At 49.6% G+C, this 22,503-nt stretch overlaps 1 protein-coding gene across 1 annotated transcript; it reads left to right on the top strand.

Moving 5' to 3' along the window:
* The first annotated feature begins 280 nt into the window (after window positions 1–280).
* On the top strand, window positions 281–10,882 carry CACNG1 (calcium voltage-gated channel auxiliary subunit gamma 1). Its single transcript, XM_045569614.1, has 4 exons — window positions 281–571; window positions 9,088–9,162; window positions 10,260–10,397; window positions 10,631–10,882. The coding sequence occupies exons 1-4, from the start codon at window positions 343–345 to the stop codon at window positions 10,855–10,857; spliced, it is 669 nt and encodes a 222-aa protein (XP_045425570.1). The 5' UTR covers window positions 281–342; the 3' UTR covers window positions 10,858–10,882.
* The last annotated feature ends 11,621 nt before the right edge of the window (window positions 10,883–22,503 follow it).

Here is a 22,503-nt window from a genome sequence, read left to right as displayed (position 1 = left end):
GTCGCCATCTAGGGCCTTCTCGCCTTGCCCCGCCCTGGGTATTTCTGGCCCCAAGATGGGAAGAAAGCCCTGAAACCAGAGCAGAAGCTGTCCTCGGTGACACGCCTGGAGCGAGCATTAATAGAAGCCTCCCTCAGGCCCCTGACACGTCTGGGCAGCTGCTCAGCCCGCCCAGCGTCCCTCAGCCCCAAGGCCAGCCCACTCTGGCTCAGCCGGGCACACTAAACTTAGCTTCCACTCCCGGCCCGATAACCACTGTCACCGCCCCCGCTGGGCTGCCACCTGCACTAGGAGACGCTGCCACCGGACCCTGCCCAGAGCACCCACTCCCCAGCGACCACCATGTCCCAGACCAAAACACTGAAGGTCCGCGTGACCCTCTTCTGCATCCTGGTGGGCATCGTGCTGGCCATGGCGGCCGTGGTGACGGACCACTGGGCCGTGCTGAGCCCCCACCTGGAGCACCACAACACCACCTGTGAGGCGGCCCACTTCGGCCTCTGGAGGATTTGCACCAAGCGCATTCCCATGGATGACAGCAAGAGCTGCGGACCCATCACCCTGCCCGGGGGTAAGGTGCCACCCCCCTGCCCCCTCCCCGCCCCCTGCCCTTCGCAGCCCCCCTGGAAAAGTTGCCGGTGAGAAGGAAGACAGGTTTCTCTGTCTCAGAACAGAGCAGCCACCCAGCGCGTCCCACCCAGGCAAGAAGGTCTGAATTGCATGCACCAGAGCTGGGTTGTGAGGGGAGAGCATTTGTCCCCAGCTATTTCTGTCTTGCTGAGACTTGGGGCATTTCACCCAGAGCAGGGAGCTGGGCAGGTGGGACGAGAAGCTCAACAAAAGAACTGCGAGTCCACTAGACCAGGCGCTTCTGAGCCCGGCCCAACCACTGTCCCCCCTCACAGGCAGGCTGGGTGGCTCTGTGTCCTCAGGCTGAAGGGATCCACAGGGCTGGCAGGTACATTCAGCAGTCAGGCAGGAGGGCGGACAGGACTGGCTACAGAACGTGCAGGACCCCAAAAAATGAAAGGCAAGGTTCCTTGTTACAAATCACTGAGAACTTCAAGACAGCGATGGCATAGCATGAATGCCAGCGTGGGCCCCTGTGGGCCCGGGGCCTGCAGCAACTGCACGGGTCACATGTCTGTGAAGCAGGAGGTGGCTGCAGATGAGCCATCTGCCCTTTTGTCAGGACTGTCAGTCCTCGGCGCATCCTCCCTTAGCTCAGACCCCGTCGGAGTTACAAAGCCCCTCCTCACTGTCATTTAAGCGTATTCCTCCATTTCCCACCATGTGACTGAAGCACACGTCACAGGGTAAGCTCCTTGTCAAGGCACCTGGCATTAGCATGACTGAGGCTCTATTCTGCAGATGTGGAGCCTTCCGGATTCACGGTGAACAGGGAGCTTGTCAGAGGAAAGAGCCCCACATGGACAGGGGAGGCCTGGGCTCTAGTCACCTGTTTCCTGTCATCCCCCTAGATGATCACTCCCAGACGTCCCTCCAAGGTGGCAGTGGACCAGGGTGTGTGTGAGGTCCTGCCTTATTTCCAGAATTATCCCCTCTTTTATCAGACCAGGCATTCCTTGAACCTGCCCTTCAAGGACGCCAGTGTTGAGTCGCCAAAGTCCCTGCAGTCTGCATGTGGGGCAGCGAGCCCAAACCCCAGCCTCCCGTTTCTCTGCTTCCTCTTTCTTCCCCGGCTTGCTCCAGGGAGCCCCAGCCTTGCTCACCCACACTGGGCACCTCGAAGACTCATAAATAACCAGCTGTCTTAGAAACACCGAGTCCCGGCGCTGCGGGCTTTGACAGGCGTGGCCATGTGCTTGCAGGGTATCACATAGCCCAGATGCCCACGCCCCTCAGCCCTCAGCTGCTCAGCACACCCGTAAACAGATGCATCATTGAGCTGACTCCCCTGGGCAGGGCAGGGCAGGGTGGGGCAGGGCACCTTCTCCTGGGACCATATGTGAGGACGCACTGTTATAGTCCTGTCCACACGTCCTTGGAACCATCTGCCTTTTAAAGTCAGAGTGGATGAGCAGGCGGTGAGCAGGGTCCACACAAGGAAGAGACAGGCTGGCAAGAGGTAACTGGACCAGCCACAGGGGACCAGGAGGCATTGCTTGGCCTTGAGCCTGACCATGATCTATCTCTTTGCCTCCTTGTCCTTGCCAGCCGTGAATCATACCTCCCATGTTTCTGACACTGAGCACTGCCTTTCCCCTTTTCTCTGCAAGTGGATGTCTTTTTCCTTCCCCACCTTCCCTTCTTGTGCTCCCTGGGACCACTCTTTTCTGGAGGAAGGAAGAGCAGTCATACGTGTTCTCCCATTTATCATTAACAACAACGATAATAATAATGGCACACAAATGTAGCACTATGTGCCAAATACTGCTGTAAGTGCTTTACATATATTAACTTTGAATGACATCAGAAAAAAAATAACAGAGTAAGAACCTTCAAAAATCTTCTCCATGAATTCAATGAGAATGTTGGCAAAAATTGTCAAAATCAACATTTTCAGAAATCTGGAAATTGCAGCAATCCAGCAAGGGCTTATTCAAGATAAATGGGCAAATCTTAGGAGGACTAGTGAGCTTTGTGGTATTTTAACTTGCCCTATTCTCATTCCCCTTCCCCAGCTCTGTGGTAGCCTTGAAAACCAACATCCCACAGTCACAGCGAACACCAGCACCCTGCTAGCCACTGGAGGGAACAGAACAGGGTTGAATCTCTTCCAAAGCCCCATTCCCAGAGAAGTGTCATTATTGACCTGTCTAGTGATTCCTAGAAGTCCCCCATGCAAGGCTGTCTCTATTTGCCCTGACTCTGAGCTCTTCCAGGGCAAACAGTTTTCCTACCAGGGGACATTTATTGAAAACAATTAGAGAAATTGCTTAACATCATGGCTGACTGAGGCAGTACCAAACAGTTGGGACAAACAGTAGGCTAAACAAAAAGCTGGAGAATGAGATGTGCATAGGTCACTTGAAAAAGCTCCAACATACTCCTGGGACTCTAGAAGGCCATGTGCATACACAGTGCTGTGCACATGCTCAGGAAGGCTCTGCGAAGGCCCCAAGCTCTCAAGTCTGCCTTATCTTAAGGCCATATAAGCAGAAAGTGAAGGCTAAGGCAGAGATGTAGACTGTTTAGCTGAGTGTTAAAGTCACGCTCCAACATGGGCACAGAGCCCCGCAGTGAAGACCGGGAAATATTGGTTCCCAGCATTTTGGGAAATCTTTGTTAACTGGCCACTAAGCTAATTAAACAGAATTTCAGTGTTCACACTTGACAAAGAAGACAGACTTTACAAAATTAATTCAGAAAAGTCACTAAACAAACAATAGGAGGAACAAGTCCTCAAGAAGGGGGATAATCTGAGTTCTATAGTTGCCACATTATATTGTTTAAAAAATACAAGGCATGCAAAGAACTAAAATGGTATGGCCCATATATAGGGGGAAAAAGAAGTCAATAGACTCCCTAAAGAAGCCCAGATATTGGACTTACTAGACAAAGACTTTAAATCAGCTATTTTAAATATGTCTGAAGAACTAAAAGAAACCATATATAAAGAACTAAAGATGAAAATGATGGTTCACAAAATAGAGAATATCAATAAAGAGATAGAAATTATTTTTAAAGGACCAAATAGAAATTCTGGAGTTGAAAAGTACAATAACGGAAATGAAAAATTCACTAGAGGGACTCCATAATATATATGAGCAGGGAAAAGAAAGAATCAGTGGACTTGAAGATAGGTCAATTGAGATTAGCCAGCCTGACGAACAGAGAGAAAAAGAGAATGAAGATGGCTGGGCATGGTGGCTCACACCTGTAATCCCAGCACTTTGGGAGACCAAGGTGAGAGGATTGCTTGAGGCCAATAATTTGAGACTAGCCTGGGCAATATAGTGAGACCCCATGTCTAAAAAAAAATTAGCCAGGCATGGTGGTATGCACCTGTTGTTGCAGCTACTCAGGAGGCTGAGGTCGGAGGATTGCTTGAGCCCAGGAGTTTGAGGTTGCAATGAGTATGATCACACTTCACTCAAGCCTGGGCGACAGAACAAGACCCTGTCTCAAAGAAAAAAAAGACAGAGAATGAAGAAAAATGACCAGAACTTCAGAGGCTCATGGGACACCATCAAGTGTACTGACATATGCATAACGGGAGTCCCAGAAGGAGAGGGAGAGAGAGGAAGGAGCAAAAAAGGAGCATATGTGAAAAGTAATGGCCAAAACCTTCCCAGATGGTATGAAAAAACATTAATCTATGAATTCATGAAGTTCAATGAATGCCAGATAGGATAAACTCAAAGAGATCCACACCTAGACACATCATAAAAAAACTACTGAAAGGTAAAGACAGAGAATCTTGAAAACAGATAGAAACAGCTCATCACACACAAGAGTGTCTAAATAAGATAATAGCTGATTCTTCCCAAAAGCCATGAAGGCCAGAAGGTGGTGGGATGAAATACATATATTAGCTCAGCTAATTTTCACAAAAACCTCCACGAAATCTATACTACTATCGTCAGTCCATCCTACACATAAAGAAGATGAATCAGAGAGAGGTTGAGTCATTTGACCAAGGTCATACAGTTAACGAGCAGAGCAGACAGGATGCACACCCAGGCATTTGCCCCTAACATTCACCTTTTTAGTCACTGCATTATACCACTTTACAACAACCCCGTGAGTAGGTTCCCATTCCACAGGTAGGAACACTGAGGCTAAGCATGGTCTTCCCCAGGCTAACCAGCCAACAAGTAGAAGTTTATCACCCAAGTCTCACATCCAGAGCCTCACTGGTTTCCAGTTTCTTCCCACACCCTCCCCTGCACAAACACAGTTCTTAAAACTTCTGACCCAAGTTAACACAGCGTCCAGCCTTTGACATGGCATGGTTTGGGGGCAGCTAGGCCAGGAGCTCATGCAATGAAGGGGACTTCTCGAGGTCCCATTCAGCCATAGGCAGAATGCTAGAGGCTCTGAGGACAGGACTTGTCTAATCTGATTTTTCCACTGTCCCCTAAAGAGTCTTAGAAGAACTTTCATGTACAAGCTCAACATCTGAGGTCAATTCCAATGCTTCCAGAATGAGTGTAGGGGCTTCCCCAGAACACTGTGTGTCTGAAAGCCCAAGGTCATCCCCAGAGAGGTCATCCCCTGTCTTAGGCTGGTTGAAGTGTTGCTTCTTTCAGGTCTTGCCTTTTTTTTTTTTTTTTTTAGAGAGAGAGAGAAATAGGGTCTCTCTCAGGCTGAACTTTAATGGTGCGATCATAGCTCACTATAACCTCCTGGGCTCAAGCCTCTCGAAGTGCTGGGATTACAGGCATGAGACACCGTGCCCAGCCCAGACTCTGCCTCTTTAGGGCAAGGCAGCAGCCTGCCCCAGTGTCCCCTTATTCCCTAGCAGGCCACCTTCTCTCCAGTCTTGGTGCAGGGATTGGGGCTGTACGAAAGAGCCTGATGTTCCCGACCCCAAGAACTCCAGGGGCTCCCTTTGCCACCCACGTGAGCCCATGCTGGGGGCCTCGGCCCTGACTAGCCTTCTCCCCGTAGAAGAGCAGTGTTCTGAAGCTCTGGGTAGGGTCCCAGGGATTTCTCCAGCCCATTTTATAAAATTCTTCCATCAGTGGGGTGGGAGGAGACACAGGCCACAGAAACCACTGTCGGGAGCTGATAAAACTTCTTTTATCCAAAAAGTGAAGACAATCCTGGTATCAATGCAAATAAGCAGCTTCTTCTCATTCCTAAAGCACCAATTCCCTTGGTTTTGCACAAATTAACAGATTATCTTTTAATATCTTAAAGTCTCTATCCACCAGCGCTCGGTGCTAGTGACACAGTCTCGGTGGTGACCCACAGGCCCCCCCTCACTCTACGAGCTGATCCAGCTACCAAAGAAAGATCCCCGTTAACTCAAGCTCAGCTTGGAGTTGGACACGGCCCGTTCCAGTTCTCTGAAATGGGCACCTAGACATGGTTCCGAAGAGCTGTAACTTTCTCCACCAGAACACTTGGTTAGCCAGACTGCCTGTCCAGTCAAGCGAGAGCCGAGTTCACCATAGTTTTTAAGGAATAACCCATGTAACATTTTTAGATCACTGAGTCTTACAGAAATAGGAATATTTAAACCACCATAAGCCATTTGCAGAGACAAAGGAGACTGGAGGAACCCCGGAGCTCCTACCGTCCAGACTGTCATCCTGGTATCGTCCAAAGCACTTGCTCCTTCCACCCAGCCAAGGGGCTGGAGCCCGGGAATGCAAAACTGCAGGCCCCCAGCTTTGTGCAAGTGTGATGGAAACTGGGGGGCGGGGCGAGGGGACATCAGAAAGGCAGAGGCAGCCACGCCCCAACTCTACACAGGGTCTGCACAGGACTGTCACTGTCCCTGTCCTCCAAAGCCCCGCAGGGCCCATCTCAGATGTCCTTCCTTTTTAAGTTGTCCTTGATGCTCAGTTTCCCAAATACCACCCACTCAGTCAAAGGGACAGGGGCAGGGAGGGAAGGCGCTCACACCAGGGCCTGCCCATCTGAACAGGACCCTGCGCCCTTCTTGAGTGACGCTGGCAGATGCCTGGCTGGATTTGTCCTGAATGAGACCTGGGTCTGACACGCCCCCTCCCCTACGGAGGTCACCAGGGACCATTAAGAGGCTTAAATTCCCCATGTGGCCCTGAAATAGATGTTTCTCCCGGGTTCAGGGCAGCAGACAACAGCCTTCCTCCTGTGCTGAGTCCGAGAGAGGAGATGCGGATGCCCGTCCTTCCTCAGGCCCCAGGTCAGCCATGTCAGAGTGAAGCTGAGGCTTCCCGGTGCTCTGAGAAGGAATCCCACCCACCGAGTGCCCACCCCACCCCTCTCCCCCATGTGGGGGCATTTAATAGAGGGGAAAGGGGAGTGGGAACATTGTACCTGGACCACCAAAGGAAACACATGCCCCTAAAAGCGCACAGCCTGGCTCCCACAGACACGTGGCCCACCCCTGTGTGTCTGAGCTCAGACAGGTTTATGCAAGCAGCTGGCAGCAGCGGCAGTCTGTCCAGACAGAGCCCGGTGCTCGTGTGGCATGGCACTGACAACCCAAACCTGCCTGTGCAAGAGTCGCCTCGGCCACCCAGAAGGGCCAGATAGCTGTGCCCCAGCAAGGCCCCCGATGGCCCTTATCTCAATGGCCTCCGCTGGGAAAGATTTTAACTCAGAGATTGCAAGTAGCCAGGGAGGCAGCTGACCGTGAACTACACTTGAATTCAGTTGATTCTGACAACTGAAATTGGCCCTTAAAGAATGAAACAGAAGCGTTCCTTTGTCCAGAGGGAGACACGTGGAGATTTATGACATAGCACGGGCCATTTTGGAGCAGCGACTCAAGGGAACCTATAGCCAATAATCTAACAAACAGAAGAGGTTTGCGTTCTGCTCTGAAATAGCAGCGGCTCCTGTGAGAGAGGAAAGAGCTGCATCAGTTCTGACATCACCACCACAGTCAGACACCCCAGGTAGCTCGCTTCAAAAGGAAAGTGATTTAAATATAGAAGCTCGCAGAGAAGGCTGTTTACTGTGAGGAACATTTACTGCTGCTAAACCAGACCCCATCTCCAGGGGTCATTTCCTTCCCCTGCCTCAAGAGAGGCAGCCCCCTCCCCGACTTTGGGGGAGGCGGAAAGCATAGGAGCCACAGGATTAGGAGGCAAGCAGATGATTGAGGTCAGAGGGAAGGAAGCCTTCATCCCAACGCAAGTGATGACTTCGGCACCCCTGATGCTTTTGCAGAAGAAACTAGGCATCAGCTGCCTTGATCATCCAAATGTAGCCTGGAGGCAAAGAAATGAATTCACAAACTAGACACCATCGAAAGGAGAGGAAGAGACATTTCTCTATTGAGGGTCATGGACCCACAGGAGAAAGAAATCAATGAAGGGCCTCACACAAATGAAAAGCAATCTAATTGAGTTTTTAAATAAACATAAAATAATATAAAATAAACCAATCATCTAATTCCTAAATCAGGAATAAAGAATATTAAACTGTACTCAATAAGCAATAAGACCAAGCTTTGATTTTATAGTATATCTAGTTATGAGACTAAAGGAGAAGACAGAAGTGAAATTATATTTGAAATCAGTGTGAATTTCTCTGTGCTGAGCCCTTCCCCTCCCCCCATTATATCCAGGTTTTTGGTTGGACTGTCCACAGACCTTCGGTGGCTTTTGTGACCATCATGGGGGCCAGGCAGCTTTCCAGGGAGGTCTTGTCTGGGCTGGCTCTCCAACCATAGAGCTGGAGGGCCCAATGAAAGGACAAGAGGGTCACATCCAGCCTTCACGTGGAAGTCCAACCTGCACCCCAGCCCATCCAGACAGCCACTCAGAAAAGCCCTCTGCAGGGCATTGGTAGGGGCCCGGAGCAGCGGTTCCCAGCCTGCCTGAACAGCAGAATGTTCTGGAAAGCTTTGGGAAAATGCTGCTTCCCAGGTCCGAACAGTCAATCTGGGCCTGGATTCTGGTAAGAAAGACAGCCCGGGATTTTGGTTTGATCTAGGGTTTCTCAACCTCGGCACTCTTGACATTTCGGGCTGGTGAAATCTATGCTGTGGGGCCTGTCCTCTGTGTTGTAGGACGTTAGCAGCAGCCCCGGCCTCCCCCTACTGGACGCCAGGAGCATACCTCTTGCCACCACGATGTCTCCGGGCATTGCCCAATGTCCCCCCGAGGGCAGAATCGGCCTGGCTGAGGGACACTGTTTGGCCCTTTGTGGATCACGTATCCTGCACGGCCTGACACATGGCTAGAGCCTGGGCCTCAGTTACGAGGCTCGGAACCCTGTCGATTCATCCAGCCTCAGCTCCCTGATGATCTCCCAGGCCCTTAGGCAACTCCAGTATCCCACTGAGATGTTGTCCTAAGGGCCAGAGAAAGACATTTCAGCCCAGACTCAGGATCTGGGGAGAAAGCCAGCCAGAGACCCTGCGTGCCCAGCAGGATGGCACCCGCGTCCCGTCCCCCAAGCCTCTGTCCCAGCTACAGGCCCCTTCTCTCAACTCACAGGCTGTCTCCTCCTTTGCAGAGAAGAACTGTTCCTACTTCAGGCATTTCAACCCAGGCGAGAGCTCAGAGATCTTCGAATTCACCACTCAGAAGGGTGAGCTGGGATGGAAAGTGGGGCATGGGGCAAAAAGGGGTTTGTGTCACGTGCCACTGAGCCAGAAAGCCATTCAGTGCCCGGTGAGAAGCAGGTGGTCCTGGTGCATTTGAGCGGCAGCCCTGTCACCTACCCGCTCCAGAGGGCCCGGGACAGTAGCGGCCCATCTCCAGGTGCCAGAGCATCCGCTCCTCAGCACCGGGGAAGCCGGGCAAAGCAACGCTGCCTGGCAGGCGCCTGCGCAGATCCAGTAAGCCCGAGGGCAGCTGCTGTGACAGGAGCTAAGGAAGCGGAACAAGAGCTCAGGATCCTGTGATGGGGATCGGGGGGCTGCCCCATCAGGGGGCTGGTGGGGCAGAGTCTGCGGGACAGTCTGAGTCCTCCCTGGCCTAGAAATCCCTCCAGAGAACCTGGAGGGCACAGTGTGCTCTGGGGCCACCTTGGGGAGGACAGACCTGTGCCTGTGCTTGCTTGGATGGCTGCAAGCACTGTGCATGGGTGTGCACACACAGACACACACACTGACACACAGAGACACACACACGGACACACAAACACACTAACACATACACACTGACATGCTCACACACACACACACAAACACACAATCATACTAACACATACACACATTGACACCCTGACATACCCAGACACATGCACAAACACATACAGACACACACACTAACACATACACTGACACCCTAACACACACACACCCAGACACATGCACAAACACATACACACCCTGACACCCAGACGCACAGAGATACACACACTAACGCACTGACACATCTGCACACTGACGCACACTCCGACAGGGCCTCGCACGTGGGGCCCACACACGCGCGGACAAGGCTGCGTCCATCCCGGGGCAGACCACCCTCGGCCCCAGGGCCTCCTCCTGCCCTGTCGCTGGGAGGAAGGTCCCTGCTCGGGGAAGGTCTCAGGCCACGCGCCCCCAGGAAGACCCGAGAGGGGCAGAGCGAGCGCTCCAGTCTCTCGGCGGCCAGTTTTGTCCCCCGCGAGATGGGAATTTGTCGTACGGGGGTGTCGCCAACCCGGCTGAGGCGCGGGGTCCTGAGGCACTGTGTCCGCAGAGTACAGCATCTCGGCGGCCGCCATCGCCATCTTCTGCATCGGCTTCGCCATCATGGGCACCGTCGGCGTCCTCCTGTCCTGCGGGCGGAAGCGGGACTACCTGCTGCGGCCGGCGGCGATGTTCTTCGCCTTCGCAGGTAGGCCGGGCCCTCGCCGGCGGCCCCGGGCCATCCCGAGCAACCGAGCGGTCGCCCTCGACACTCGAGACTTCCCAGGGAGCAGGCGACACGGGCGGGGAGGGACAGGGACAAGCTCTGCGGCTCTCACCAGGGCCCCTCGCCAGGCAGGTGCTCCCCGCGGGGGAGGCCAGGGGTCGCAGCACGGGGTGTGAGGTTGGGGACAGCGGCGCTGAGTCCCCGCCTGTCCCCAGGTCTCTGCATCTTCGTGTCGGTGGAGGTCATGCGGCAGTCGGTGAAGCGCATGATCGACAGCGAGGACACCGTGTGGATCGAGTACTACTACTCCTGGTCCTTCGCCTGCGCCTGCGCCGCCTTCGTCCTCCTCTTCCTCGGCGGCCTGGCCCTGCTGCTCTTCTCCCTGCCCCGAATGCCCCGGAACCCCTGGGAGTCCTGCATGGACGCCGAGCCCGAGCACTAGCCCCGCGGGGCACCGGCGGCCCTAGGCCCTTCGCCCGGGAAGCCGAACCTTGGCCCAGAACCTTCCAGAGAGGCGGTGGGAGTTTGGCCCTGTCCCCGTCCACCCACCCTGCGGCAGTCGCAGGCTGCTTCCCCTCTCTGAGCTCCTCTCTGGGCTGCCACAGGCTCCTCTGAGAAGAGAGCGATGGACTGAGTCCAGAGCTGCCCAGGCCGAGGGGGTAGAGCCGGCAGGTGGCCGGGTTTGGAGAGCCCCAGCCTCCCGCTGCATCTCGAGGCGTCCCCGCTGCGCCAGTTGTCTCTGATAAGCTGGCTCCAGATGTCCTTTATAAACCTCTCAGGGACGACCTGTGCTCATTTGCCAGTTCTGAGTATTCTCCTGGGTACATAAATAGCCAGCCCCTCTCTCCTTCTGGGTGACAAGATGCACCCTCTCCGGTGAGCCCTGAGAAGCATTTTTAACTGGGTAGACTCTGACTGTGGCTTGAAATAAAAGCTCTCAGAAAACTTGTTTTTTCCTTGCACCTTGCATAGGAATTGCTTGGATTCCAGGCTGCACAGCCCAGGGGTCGGGGGGAGGGGGGGGACCCTAATGAGAAAGGAAAATGTGTTGCCTGGGTATGCTGAGGACTTTCATGGGGACAAGCAGGGAACCCACGTGACTCAGGGGTTCTGAATTCCAACTTGTATCTCTGGGTCCTGGAATTGTTTGGGCAAGAAACTAGAAACCCTCTGATTAAGTAAGGGTGTTAAAAATAGGAGGGGTTATTTCTAGAGTCCACCGGCTGGCCGTTGCCAGCTAAAGCAGCCAGCCACGGGTGTCCGATTTCTGATGCTGGATTTTTGTTGCAAAGAACATCAGGAAGCAGAGCTTAGCAGTCAGGCACTTAGGGCCACGCGGAGCGCCATAATTTGCACTCTTCTGCCTTCCAAAACCCCGCGGTGTTTAGCCTTCAGAAATGGGAGTTAGACCGTGGTTGGTGGATAGGATCCTTTATTCCCTGCCTTGGACACCAGACGTCCCATTTGCATTTTATTCTTCTAGGGCAGGGTTGGCAAATCACAGCCCAGGGGCCAAACCTGGCCCACTGCCTCTTGTGTGGCCCAGAAGCTGGGAGTGCTCTTCACAGTTTCACTGGCTTCTTAAAAATTAAATGAAGAATAATATCTCATGACACATGAAAATTATATGAAACCCCAATCTCAATGTCCACAAATAAAGTTTTATTGGACCCCAGCCACGCCCATTGTGTGGCTGCTTTCGTCACAACAGCAGCATTGAGTAGTTGCGACAGAGATCTTCCTGCCTGCAAAGCCTAAAATACCTACCTTTTGGCCCTTTATGGAAATATTTGCTGCCCCCTGTTCTGGAGTGAAATGGTCAGCCCACTTACCAACCCCAAGCTGTTCCCATCTGGAAAGTGAGGGAAAGATACTGTTCATGCTTTCAACGCGCCTAGAACAATTGAGAAGAGAAAAGCATGAGTCTGGAGTAGTTGGGCAGTAGCCATGGTTGGGTTTGTGAAGATTCTTCTCTGGTATCTTGGGGGCCTGGGCTGGACTTGGAGGGGTGGCAGAGGGGACTGTCCCAGAGATGCAAAGATGGAGTCTGGGAGCAGACTCGCTCTGGGTAAAGGAGAATGGAGCAATGGAAGTCCCAGGCAGCTGGGGAGTTGGGCCACAGTTTATGAGTAAGAGATGACTTTGTCCCATAAATAACCACTTGGGAAGTCAATCTTATTGTTTCATTATTATTTTTACTTTTAGCAGAATCAGGCTGGTGTGCATTTTATAGTTCCCCATGGATGTCTACGTGTCTGGCCCCCAAAACACTTCCGAATGGAATATCCACTGAACAGAACACACGGCTTCCCAGTGTTTGAGCCTTTTGGTAGAGACTTACGGAATCTCCATGCAGACCAAAGAGTTGGAGGTGGCTGCCGACAGCCACACATCCTGGCATCTGCCCCAGCTTCTGCAGAGAAAATGACAACATAGCAAAGCAAAATACAGCCAGATGCCAACAAACAAATCAACCAAACCAACGAGGGAAAATGTCTTTTTCCCCCCATCTCCCCAACCGCTGCTCTCCAGGAAGGATGTCTGGAGTGGGCAGGGGGTCAGCCTCGCTCCAGCTGGGTCTGGCTAAGGCCTGGAGACCCGTCCCCTGGGCCTCGCTACCAAGTCTGTCCAGGCTGCACCCTGCATGGCAGCCGCAGGCCCAACCGCAGAACAAAATGAGGTTTGCTCTGAAGCCTGAGGCCGGCCCCCCAAACCCTCGGAGACTCACTCCTTGCTTGACCATGTGTGGATGCAACAATCACCAAACCCCGATGTTCCATAACATTTTCACTTTCTCAGCATTTTTCTATCCATCCTCTTCCCTGAGTAAGGAAAGTAGCAGATACAGGGCCAGTAACTAGGACATCAAGATAAATATTTCAGTGTGATGTTTTTCAAAAATCGTGATAAAATACACATAACATAAAATTACCATCTTAACCATTTCTAAGTGTCCAGTTTAGTAGTGTTAAGTACACTGTCATTGCTATGCAACTGTCACCACTATCCATCTCCAGAACTCTTTTTGTCATCCCAAACTGAAACTCCGTACCCATGAAATATTAACTCCCCATTTCCTCCTTCCCCAGCCACCATTCTACTTTCTGTCTCTATGAATTTGCCCACTCTAGGTGCCTTGTGCAAGTGGAATCATACAGTATTTGTCTTTTTGCAACGGGCTTATTTCACTTAGCATAATGTCCTGGAGGTTCACTCGCGCTATGGCATGTGTCAGAACTGCCTTCCTTTTCACAGCTGAATACTGTCCCGTGGTGTGCACACAGCGCATTTTGTTTATCCACGCCTCCATCGATGGACACTTGGGTTGCTTCCACCTTCTGGCTGTTGGGAATAGTGCTGCTACGAATGCGAGTTCACGCTCTGAGCCTCGGGTTTCAGGACATTTGGAAATATTCTAAGTGCAATATTTTTTAAAATCAAAATTAAAGCAAAATATCCACGATGAACACCATATCAAAATTTTAAATAGAGACAGGATCCATATTACTGATTTTTTTCCTTTTGTGTCACACTCCTAGGGCTGGGTGTGGCCCTGGTGGGCAGCCATAACTATCCCTATTGTACAGAGGAGAAAACTGAAGGTCAGAGAAGGCCTTGCTTACCTGGTTAACTGGCACCAGAGCAGAAATTAGAACCAAAGCTGATGGTTTTCTTACCTGTCAGGTAGAAAACCATCTTATCAATCCTCATTTGGCCTCTGCCCAGGTTACCGGGGAGTGACCACGAGATGGCTCACTCTCTTTTTGGCCGACATGTGGCAGGGCCTGTCCAAGTGGTTTGGCTCCTAATCCCTCCTTGAAACTGAACATTTCAAGGTACCTCTCTTTTCTGCTGGCTGCCCTAAAGAAGAGGGGTTTTAATCACATCCTACTGCAATATTTTCCCGGCCAGTGACTTGCCCCTTTGTGACCAAATATTTTATTTACAGATCCATTTCTAATTTATACCCTGCCCACTTTCAGCAGAGATTGGAAGCGGAGACCAGGTGTGAACAGGCCCACGATGCAGAACGTACCTGTTCCTCCAGGGATGGGGATCCAGGCGGGGCGCGGCTGCCCCGGCCTCCCGAGCCCTCGTTCCACAGTGTCCCTGATTGCAGCCACTGAGGCCAGAAATTAATCCCCACACGAGGCATTGATCCTGCACAGTGAAGAAAGTTAATTAAGATCACTGCCATCACGAAGAGTGACATTTTCTGTTCTTTTGACTTTGCTCCTGACAAGAATTTTTGCCTGACTGTGAAAGCCCCGACTTCTTGGAAATTCTCATCATTCAGGGTTTAGACTCGCCTCTCGTGGCCCATGGAGCGGCCCTGTAACCCCACAAGGAACGGGGGGTGGGGAATTTGTCTACACAGTCACAGCCTGAGAGCTCTTGGCTCTGAGCATGAGGGGCTCAGAAAACGTATGTCCCAGGCACTGACTCAAACAGCCACCCACTCCCCACCCCAGCTGTCCAGGCAGATGCGACGGGAAGCAAATCGATGCTACGTTTCCCAGGGTCCCAGAGCAACCAAGCACTGATCCAAAGCACTAATGATGTCCATAAAAATGGGCACAGTTTACCAAGAAGCTTCCAAGAGGCAAAGAGGTGACAATGTGTAATCTCCATGTAGAGGAAGGAAAACGAGGAAAGGGAAACAAAACAGCCCAGGCCTGTGTGGCCTCAGCACGTGGCAGCCGGCAAACCCGGGACAGATGAGACCACAGAGGAGGCCAGAGTGACTCGGGAGAGGCCTGGAGGTGGAGTAGACAGTTCTAGACGAAGCCGTGAAACTTCTCTGAGCCTCGGTTTCCTCATCTGCGAACGTTCGAGCAACTCGCGCTGGGCTACAGCACGTGTCAGGCTGCTCCATGTTCAGGTCCCTCCAGCTCCACTGTTCTCTGGATCTGTTAACACAAAGAAATGGTGTAGTTGGTGGAAATGGTGTAATGATGTACATGTTCTAAAAACCACCACGAAATATGCTTGCAATAAGGTTAATGATGCCACTTAACCTGTGCCAGGCCCTGGGCTGAGCGCCTGATGTCTGTTTTCTCTCTTAAGCCTCCTGACAGCGCTGCGTGTCAGCGACTATTATTATTCCAACTTTACAGATGAAGAAACAGGCTTGGGAAGGTTATGTGTCTCACCCAAGGTCACACAGCTAGTGTGTGGCAGAGCAAAGAATCAGAACCATGTTTTTTCTGCTTCCAGAGCCGAGCTGTTGGCCCTTTTGCAGTGTAATGCGAGTTCAGTATCACCGAGTCCCGATTTTCCAGAGAGACAAGGGTTTTCAAAGGTCCCCCATGAGCGGTGCAGAGATTGGACTTCAATCTATTCCAACTGCTATGAAAACCGCCATGCACTCGTATATGCTGCACACATCATTTTGGTACATTAGAGCCCTCCAAAGAGTTAAAACCTTTGCTGTAATTTTCTTCCAAGGAGACGTTAAAACAAATCTCTTCAACCCTTTCTCTGCACACATTTCAACTCCTTGTACGTGCTTCAGAGATTAGAATTTCTGTTCTGTGCTGGTCGTTGTAAAATTCAGGCCTGTACATGTCAGCTCAGATAAAATGGTACAAGCAAGTATATTCCTGTTTATTTTTATGAATCACAATGTTTGCTTGTATTGTCCAACCAAAACCAAGTAATATCTGATTCAGATATCAGAATGTATCTGTCTTCCATAAATTCCAGTTTCAAATGTTTGTGTTCTTCAGAATATCATAATTGCTCTAAATGAATTGCTTTTGTAGAAGAAGCAGTTATAAATTTGTATTTCCTAAGTAAAGGTACAGAAGTAAAATGCCAATCTGCCTTATATATTTTAGGTTCTAATGTAAGATTTTGTTAGAGAAAAAGGACCCAGTTGCTTAAAATTTTTGAAAACCATTGACAATCATCTGATCATTAGATGATCTTTAAGATTCCTTCTAGCTATGTTCAGTGAAGCAAATCATGCAATCAAAACCTAGAAGGCTCAAAAAAGAAAGATCTTCTTAAATAAAGTTCACATTGTTTATCTTAGGGATGGCCATGGAAGGTTCCTGAGGAAGGGTCTATGAGAGGTGTCTGAAGGGGCAGAGATCACAGGCAGAGAGAGCAGCAAGAAAGCATTGGGATGGGGAGTGTCCCTGCTACATCTCCCACCTCGCCTTTCATCTTCCGTCTAGTGACAAGTGTCTGGAAGTAATTCTCCATCTCTCTTGTCACCCCTGATTTGCTTTGCATTTAGTTCTCAAGCCATGAAGTCTGTCTTCCACCCCACCACGCCACTCAAACTGCCCTTGTCATGGTCACCAACGACTTCACAAATGCCAGCCACGTCCTACCGAACCTTTCTGTAGCACTTTGTACTTTTAACCACTGTTTCCTTCAAATTCTCCAAAATTTCCCCTACACTTTCCATCGTATGATGTTGGTGCTTCTAACACCTGACCCCTCAACTGTGGTGTTTTCTTCAAAGTCCCCTCTCACAGCACAAGGTCTAAGGACTCCATTCATTTCCAGGGTGTCGGCTCCTGTGACCATGGCAGGTGTCAGATCCAGTGTGTTCCCTTGCTTTTTGCAAGAAACTTGCTCCCCAGAGTTTCCAAGGCCACCCTCAGTGCCTGAGTCCAAACTCAACCCATGACCCTTCTTAACCAAACCTCTGCCTCTTCTGTTCCCGCGTGTCAATAGCGCCCTGTATACCCGCCCACCCAAGCCAGAAGTTGCGGTAAATTCTCTGACTCCTGTCTTGCTCGCTGAGCCAAGCCTTACAGATTCTACTTGTGAAATGCCTTCCACATCCAGCCCCTCATCTTTGTCCCCTTGCCACTGCCCGGGGACTCTCCCCTCCCTCTGCCCCTGGTGAGCTCGGGCCACCCTGCAGAGCACCGTTCCTCAAACACAGGGAGCCAGTACGTGGTCCTCACACAGAGGGCATCCATGCCTATTGAGTTCGTCCATTTCCTATTGATGCTGTAACAAATAATAACACAAATTTAGTGGCTTAAACTAACACAGATTTATTCTCTTACAGTTTTAGAGGTCAGAAGTCTGAAATGAGTCTTAGGAGGCGGTCAAGGTATCCGCAGGAATGGTTCCTTCTGGAGGCTTCAGGCGAGAGTCGGCTTCCTTGCCTTTCCCAGTTTCTAGAAACTGCCGGCTTTCCTTGGTCTGTGGCTGCGTCACTCCAGTCTCTGCTTCTGCAGTGACGTCTCTACTTCTGTGGCTCTGACCCCACTGCCCACCTCTTATAGGCCCTGTGATCACCCCGGCCACCCCCACCCCTCCCCACCCCCCGATAATCCAGGATTCTCTCAAGATCCTTCTCTTAATCACACCTGCAAAGTCCCTTTTTCTATGTAAAGTAACAGGTCCCGGAATTCAGACATGGACATATAGTCACAAGCTCTGAGGTTTAGGGTGGGGACATTCTGGGAGGACCATTATTCTCTCTACCACATTATCAACAATGTGTGCTAGGCTAGGCACTGTGCTAACCTAGGAGATGAAGAGGAATCAATTATGGTCTGTTCTTCAGGAACTTCGAGTTCAATGGGAGGTGATTTTAAAGTAAAGTACTCTGAGATTTGGAAGGGTTCCTTGGAAGCACAAAGGGGCATGTGACCTGCCCCTTCTAACCTATTGAAGTCCTACTTACTCTGCTGGGCCCAGCTTGGACATCATGAGGTGACATGTTCTCCAAGCCCTCAGTGCAAAATTCATGCTTCTTTTCTCATGCCCTTGACACTCCACTCAGATTCCTAGTACTTACCTCGTTTTGGCAGAGCTCTGGGCTACACGCCTTGCTGATTATACACTCTCTAAAGGCAAGGCCCGTATTTTCTTCAGAATCATCCTAGCAGCTAGAACCTCCTCTAGACCCTAATCCTTTTTCTAAATCTTCTGCACAGTGCTCTCGGGACATACTGGTGCCTAGACGCTCTAGGCTGAGGCTCCTTTTCCTAGAGAAAGTTTTGCAGATTCAATCCTCTTAGCTTTGGAAGCAGGTTTAAAGCAAGTTGCATAACCTGGGGCAAAAGCAATGGGATTACTGGGAGGTGGGCAAGTGAATGGGTTTTATCTTGATGAATTGATTCTCAGGGACCACAGTAATTCCTTCTGGGAAGAAGTGCATTGAGTAAGTGCGTGAAGTAGAATGCTGCCAGGCGTGTGATCAGGCAGGGAAAGGCATGTAAAGATGCTACAAGGAAGAATGAGAAAGCACAGTACAAAGGGCTCTAGAAGCAGGAACGGAGCACGAAAGAGCTCATCTGAGAGCCAGTTCCCTGGCCTCAGGTGTCTGCAGTCAGGGTGGTTCGTTGCCCGGCTTGGCTTGAGTCAGATTCATGAGACTCAGCCGACTGTATTCGCCACAGCAGAGCCCACGGCTGCATCTCTCTGAGATGATAGTTTCTGAGCTAGAACACATCAGCTGACAGCCTTTAAGGAGAGATTTGCAGAGATCTTCACCAGAAGGTTAAAAAAAACATGTTTAATTACACTAGATCACGATTTCTTGCCCCCAAAACAGCTGATCTTCCACTCTGTTGAACCAGCCCAGAAGGAATTATTGTGGTCCCTGAGATTCGATTGATCAAGATAAAGCCTATTCGCTTGCCCACCTCCCAACAATCCCATTGCTTTTGTCCCAGGTTATGCAACTTGCTTTAAACCTGCTTCCAAAGCTAAGAGGATTGAATCTGCAAAACTTTCTCCAGGAAAAGGACCCTCAGCCTAGAGCGCCCACTTCTGTTTAGCTTCACAAAAACAGGCATATGCCTGAATTCTAAACTGATGAAAGACTTAACCAGCGGGTGCAGTTGAGGACTAGGTGCAAAGACAAGACCACCTACTCTTGTGACTTCAAGACTTTCCCTTTCGGCTTCCCTGTATTTTCTGCATATGAAGGAAACACAACTCAGCAGACTAATTGGAACATTTCCAAGTTTTCCTTTGCAAGGTCTCCGCTCCTACATCCAGACAGCTTGTCATCAGAGTTTCTGTTCAATTAGGGAGCAAACAACAAAACCACATTCTCCTGTGGTCCCTTTGCAGGGGGGCACCTCTGGGGAGCGAGTGGCCAGCCGGCCACGCCTACCTTCCAGAGCCCTTTCCGGGTTCCTGTGCATCATCTAACCAGCACCACTTTGTTCTTGGGGATTAGCAGCACAATTTCCTGAAACAAAGGTTCAAACCAATTTGCAGAGCAGCAGTTTTAATGAACTAAGAGTGGGATAATACCATAGGTTTTGCAAGCTGCAGCTTCTATTCAATTTAATTACCTTCCTCTGTGGATTTAAAATCAACCAGAGAGCTTCAGACAAAGGGGAATTTCAGCACATCCCCAGAACTATGCGTGTGAGGCGTGTGCCTACAGACCAGGGTATGCTAAAGTAGGCAGCATCCATCCAAACTGACGTATCCATGGTGAAGCTGTCAAGCGAAGGGTTTTAGCAGCGATACCTGTTAAGACACAAAATACGTGTGAATGCTAATGCTTTGTCACTGCTCAGAGCTGTGTGGAGTGGGTGGGACGTCACTGCACAGGACAGCTTACTCCTCCTCCACCCCAGGCCATCACTCCTGCCCAGTGTTGTCATCTGGCCACACTGTGTTGGCAAAGGACGTTGGAGCAGGGAGGGAGTCTTTATGCTCTTCTCTCCATCAAACCCCGGACCCAGTTCAGCAAGTGTTCACCCAAGGCTCGCCATGTAAAAGGTACAGGGCTGACACTGACAGTTTAGAGCTCTGAGGACATGATCTCTGCCACCCGGAAGCTCACAGACTCCCAACTGTCACAAAAACTGTGAAAAGGGAGGTATAAGTCTTAACTGCAGGCACAGAGACAAAGGGGGCTAATTTCAATTGAGGAGTATGGGAATGGAATTTATAGATTCTTACTATTAAGTAGAGCTCTGCAAAGTATCCCTGGGGGTTGGAGGTAGGGGCTGAAGGGCATGCTCCAAACGAAATAGAGAGGCAAGAAGATGAAGGGCTTGTTCGGGAAGTCATGGTTGAGTGGTCTGCTATAGCCTGGTATGTGCAAGGCTCAGAACAAGCCTTGGGGGGCCTTGATATCCAGCTAAGAAATTGAGGGTGTGATGGAGAACCACGGATGGCTTTTCAGAAAAAGACTGGCACAATCTGATGTTTCAGAAAGGTAACTGGCCGTGGTCAGGAGGATGAGCTGGAAGTGAGGCAATGAGATCGACATGGGCTCTCTGATCTTAAGAGGATTTCCATGCATTGGGAACTGATTTGTGAGGACACATCAGTGCTGTATGACTCAATCAGCAGAGTCAACTTTAGACTGAGGGCTCTTTGGCTGCTTAAAGCCAACCACAGGGGTATCTGGATGTCCCAGTGTACCAAGTGCAAACAACATACCATTCCAGCACTGCTTCTGCTGACCCGCATTTCTACCTCCCTGCACTCCACACAGAATTTTCCACCTTGCTGTTTTGAGGAAAGGCAGTGATTGTTTTATCAATTACACTTTCACACTAATACCATTCTCAGAAAAATGCTTCAAAGGGCGCCAATACAGCATAGGAATTAACACCCGAGAGAGTCAGATTTGCATTTTCCCACTGACTCCGGGGCCTTGGGTTACTTCATCTAGAACAGAGAGCAGCTCAAGGAGTCCTCTAAATCCATTTGGCTTATATGTAAGGAAGTGTTTTTCTTTCCAAAATCCAGAGAAGATTTATGTCATATCAATTCAACTCAAAGAAAGCAAGATACCTAGCTTAAAACGGATTCACTGCAATGAGTACGAATTATAAACTGTCTTTATGAAAAGCTGACTGTCCTATCTACTTCCATTTACAAATTTTAAGCACAGTATATTCAAGCTTGATTTATGGTGGCACATTAATAGGATGTTAAAAATAAAATAGCCAGGGCACACAAAGCCTTCTGTGACCTGCTAATGCTTCTGAAAATCACATCATGGCAGATGCAAAGAATTATTTCCCTAACAAAAACAAGACCCTGACTCAGGGCAATTTTCTGCACAGCCAGCCTTTTTTTTTTTTTGGATAGTTGAATTAATTGTCATATACTACTGCAAACTGCATGATTACCTATGAAATATATTGATATAAGCTAGATTTATGAGTTCTCAAATTCTGGGCTGCGCAAGCCCAGTATTAACAACGAACTGACTTGTTTAGAGTAATTCATGACAATTTTTTAAAATTCGTAAGATCCACGTTGAATGACAATTTGAAGCAGCCTCATTTTCTCACTGACCAATGGTGATCTTTTAAACTTTCAGGTAACACTTTAAGCCCTTAAGGACTATGCTACTATGCTGAAATTTGGGGATTTAAGTAAAATCACAAATTTCTGCAAACTGCAGAGTTACAACTTTACAATTGAGTTCTCAGTCACATTAGTTTTACTATTTAATATTATGAATAAAACTAAAGTGCTGTGCTTAACTTCTGATAGACCTCTGATCTTAAAAGTGAAAGCAGAGAGTTACAGTTCACACATAAAAAACAAATCTCCAAATTATTAAAAAGGCATTTTATTATAAATACATTTTAGTTGTAGCAGTAAAATACATTTTGTGTTACCATGAATCTTTTAAAACAAAAGAACTTCACTGAGACAATGATCACACTGTAGGAACTGTAGACCCCCAAAGTTGAAAACGTGTTCTATGGAACCAAAGGAGCTAAAGTAATTCCAAAACTAAGTTAGAAAAGAAAAGACAAGGAAGAAAATAAAAACCCTAGAGAGTGGCTTTGGGGTTATTTTATGGTACAAAGTCATTTTTACTTTTAAGGATTAAACTCTTTAGGTATTAGAGCCTCTTAGATGAGGTATCGTTTACTGCAAAGAAAAAAATAATTCTGTTATAATTTTGCCATAATTAATTAGATGGCTGTACAACTGGTACTTTGAAGAGATGAAAACTGACCACCTCAGTTTTACATAGGCTCCCTTAGGAAGACTTTCCAAAATAAGACCCAGTATGAATTTGCTAAGTAACCGACCCTATGAAGTTAGCTGAACAAGTTTAGATAAGAACTGCATTTATGAAGCATTAAAAAAAATCCTGTGTCACTAATAACAGGAC

The sequence above is a fragment of the Lemur catta genome, chromosome 15 (assembly GCF_020740605.2).
Source record: "Lemur catta isolate mLemCat1 chromosome 15, mLemCat1.pri, whole genome shotgun sequence".
Lineage (NCBI taxonomy): Eukaryota > Metazoa > Chordata > Mammalia > Primates > Lemuridae > Lemur > Lemur catta.
This window is presented reverse-complemented; position numbering and strand designations above follow the sequence as displayed.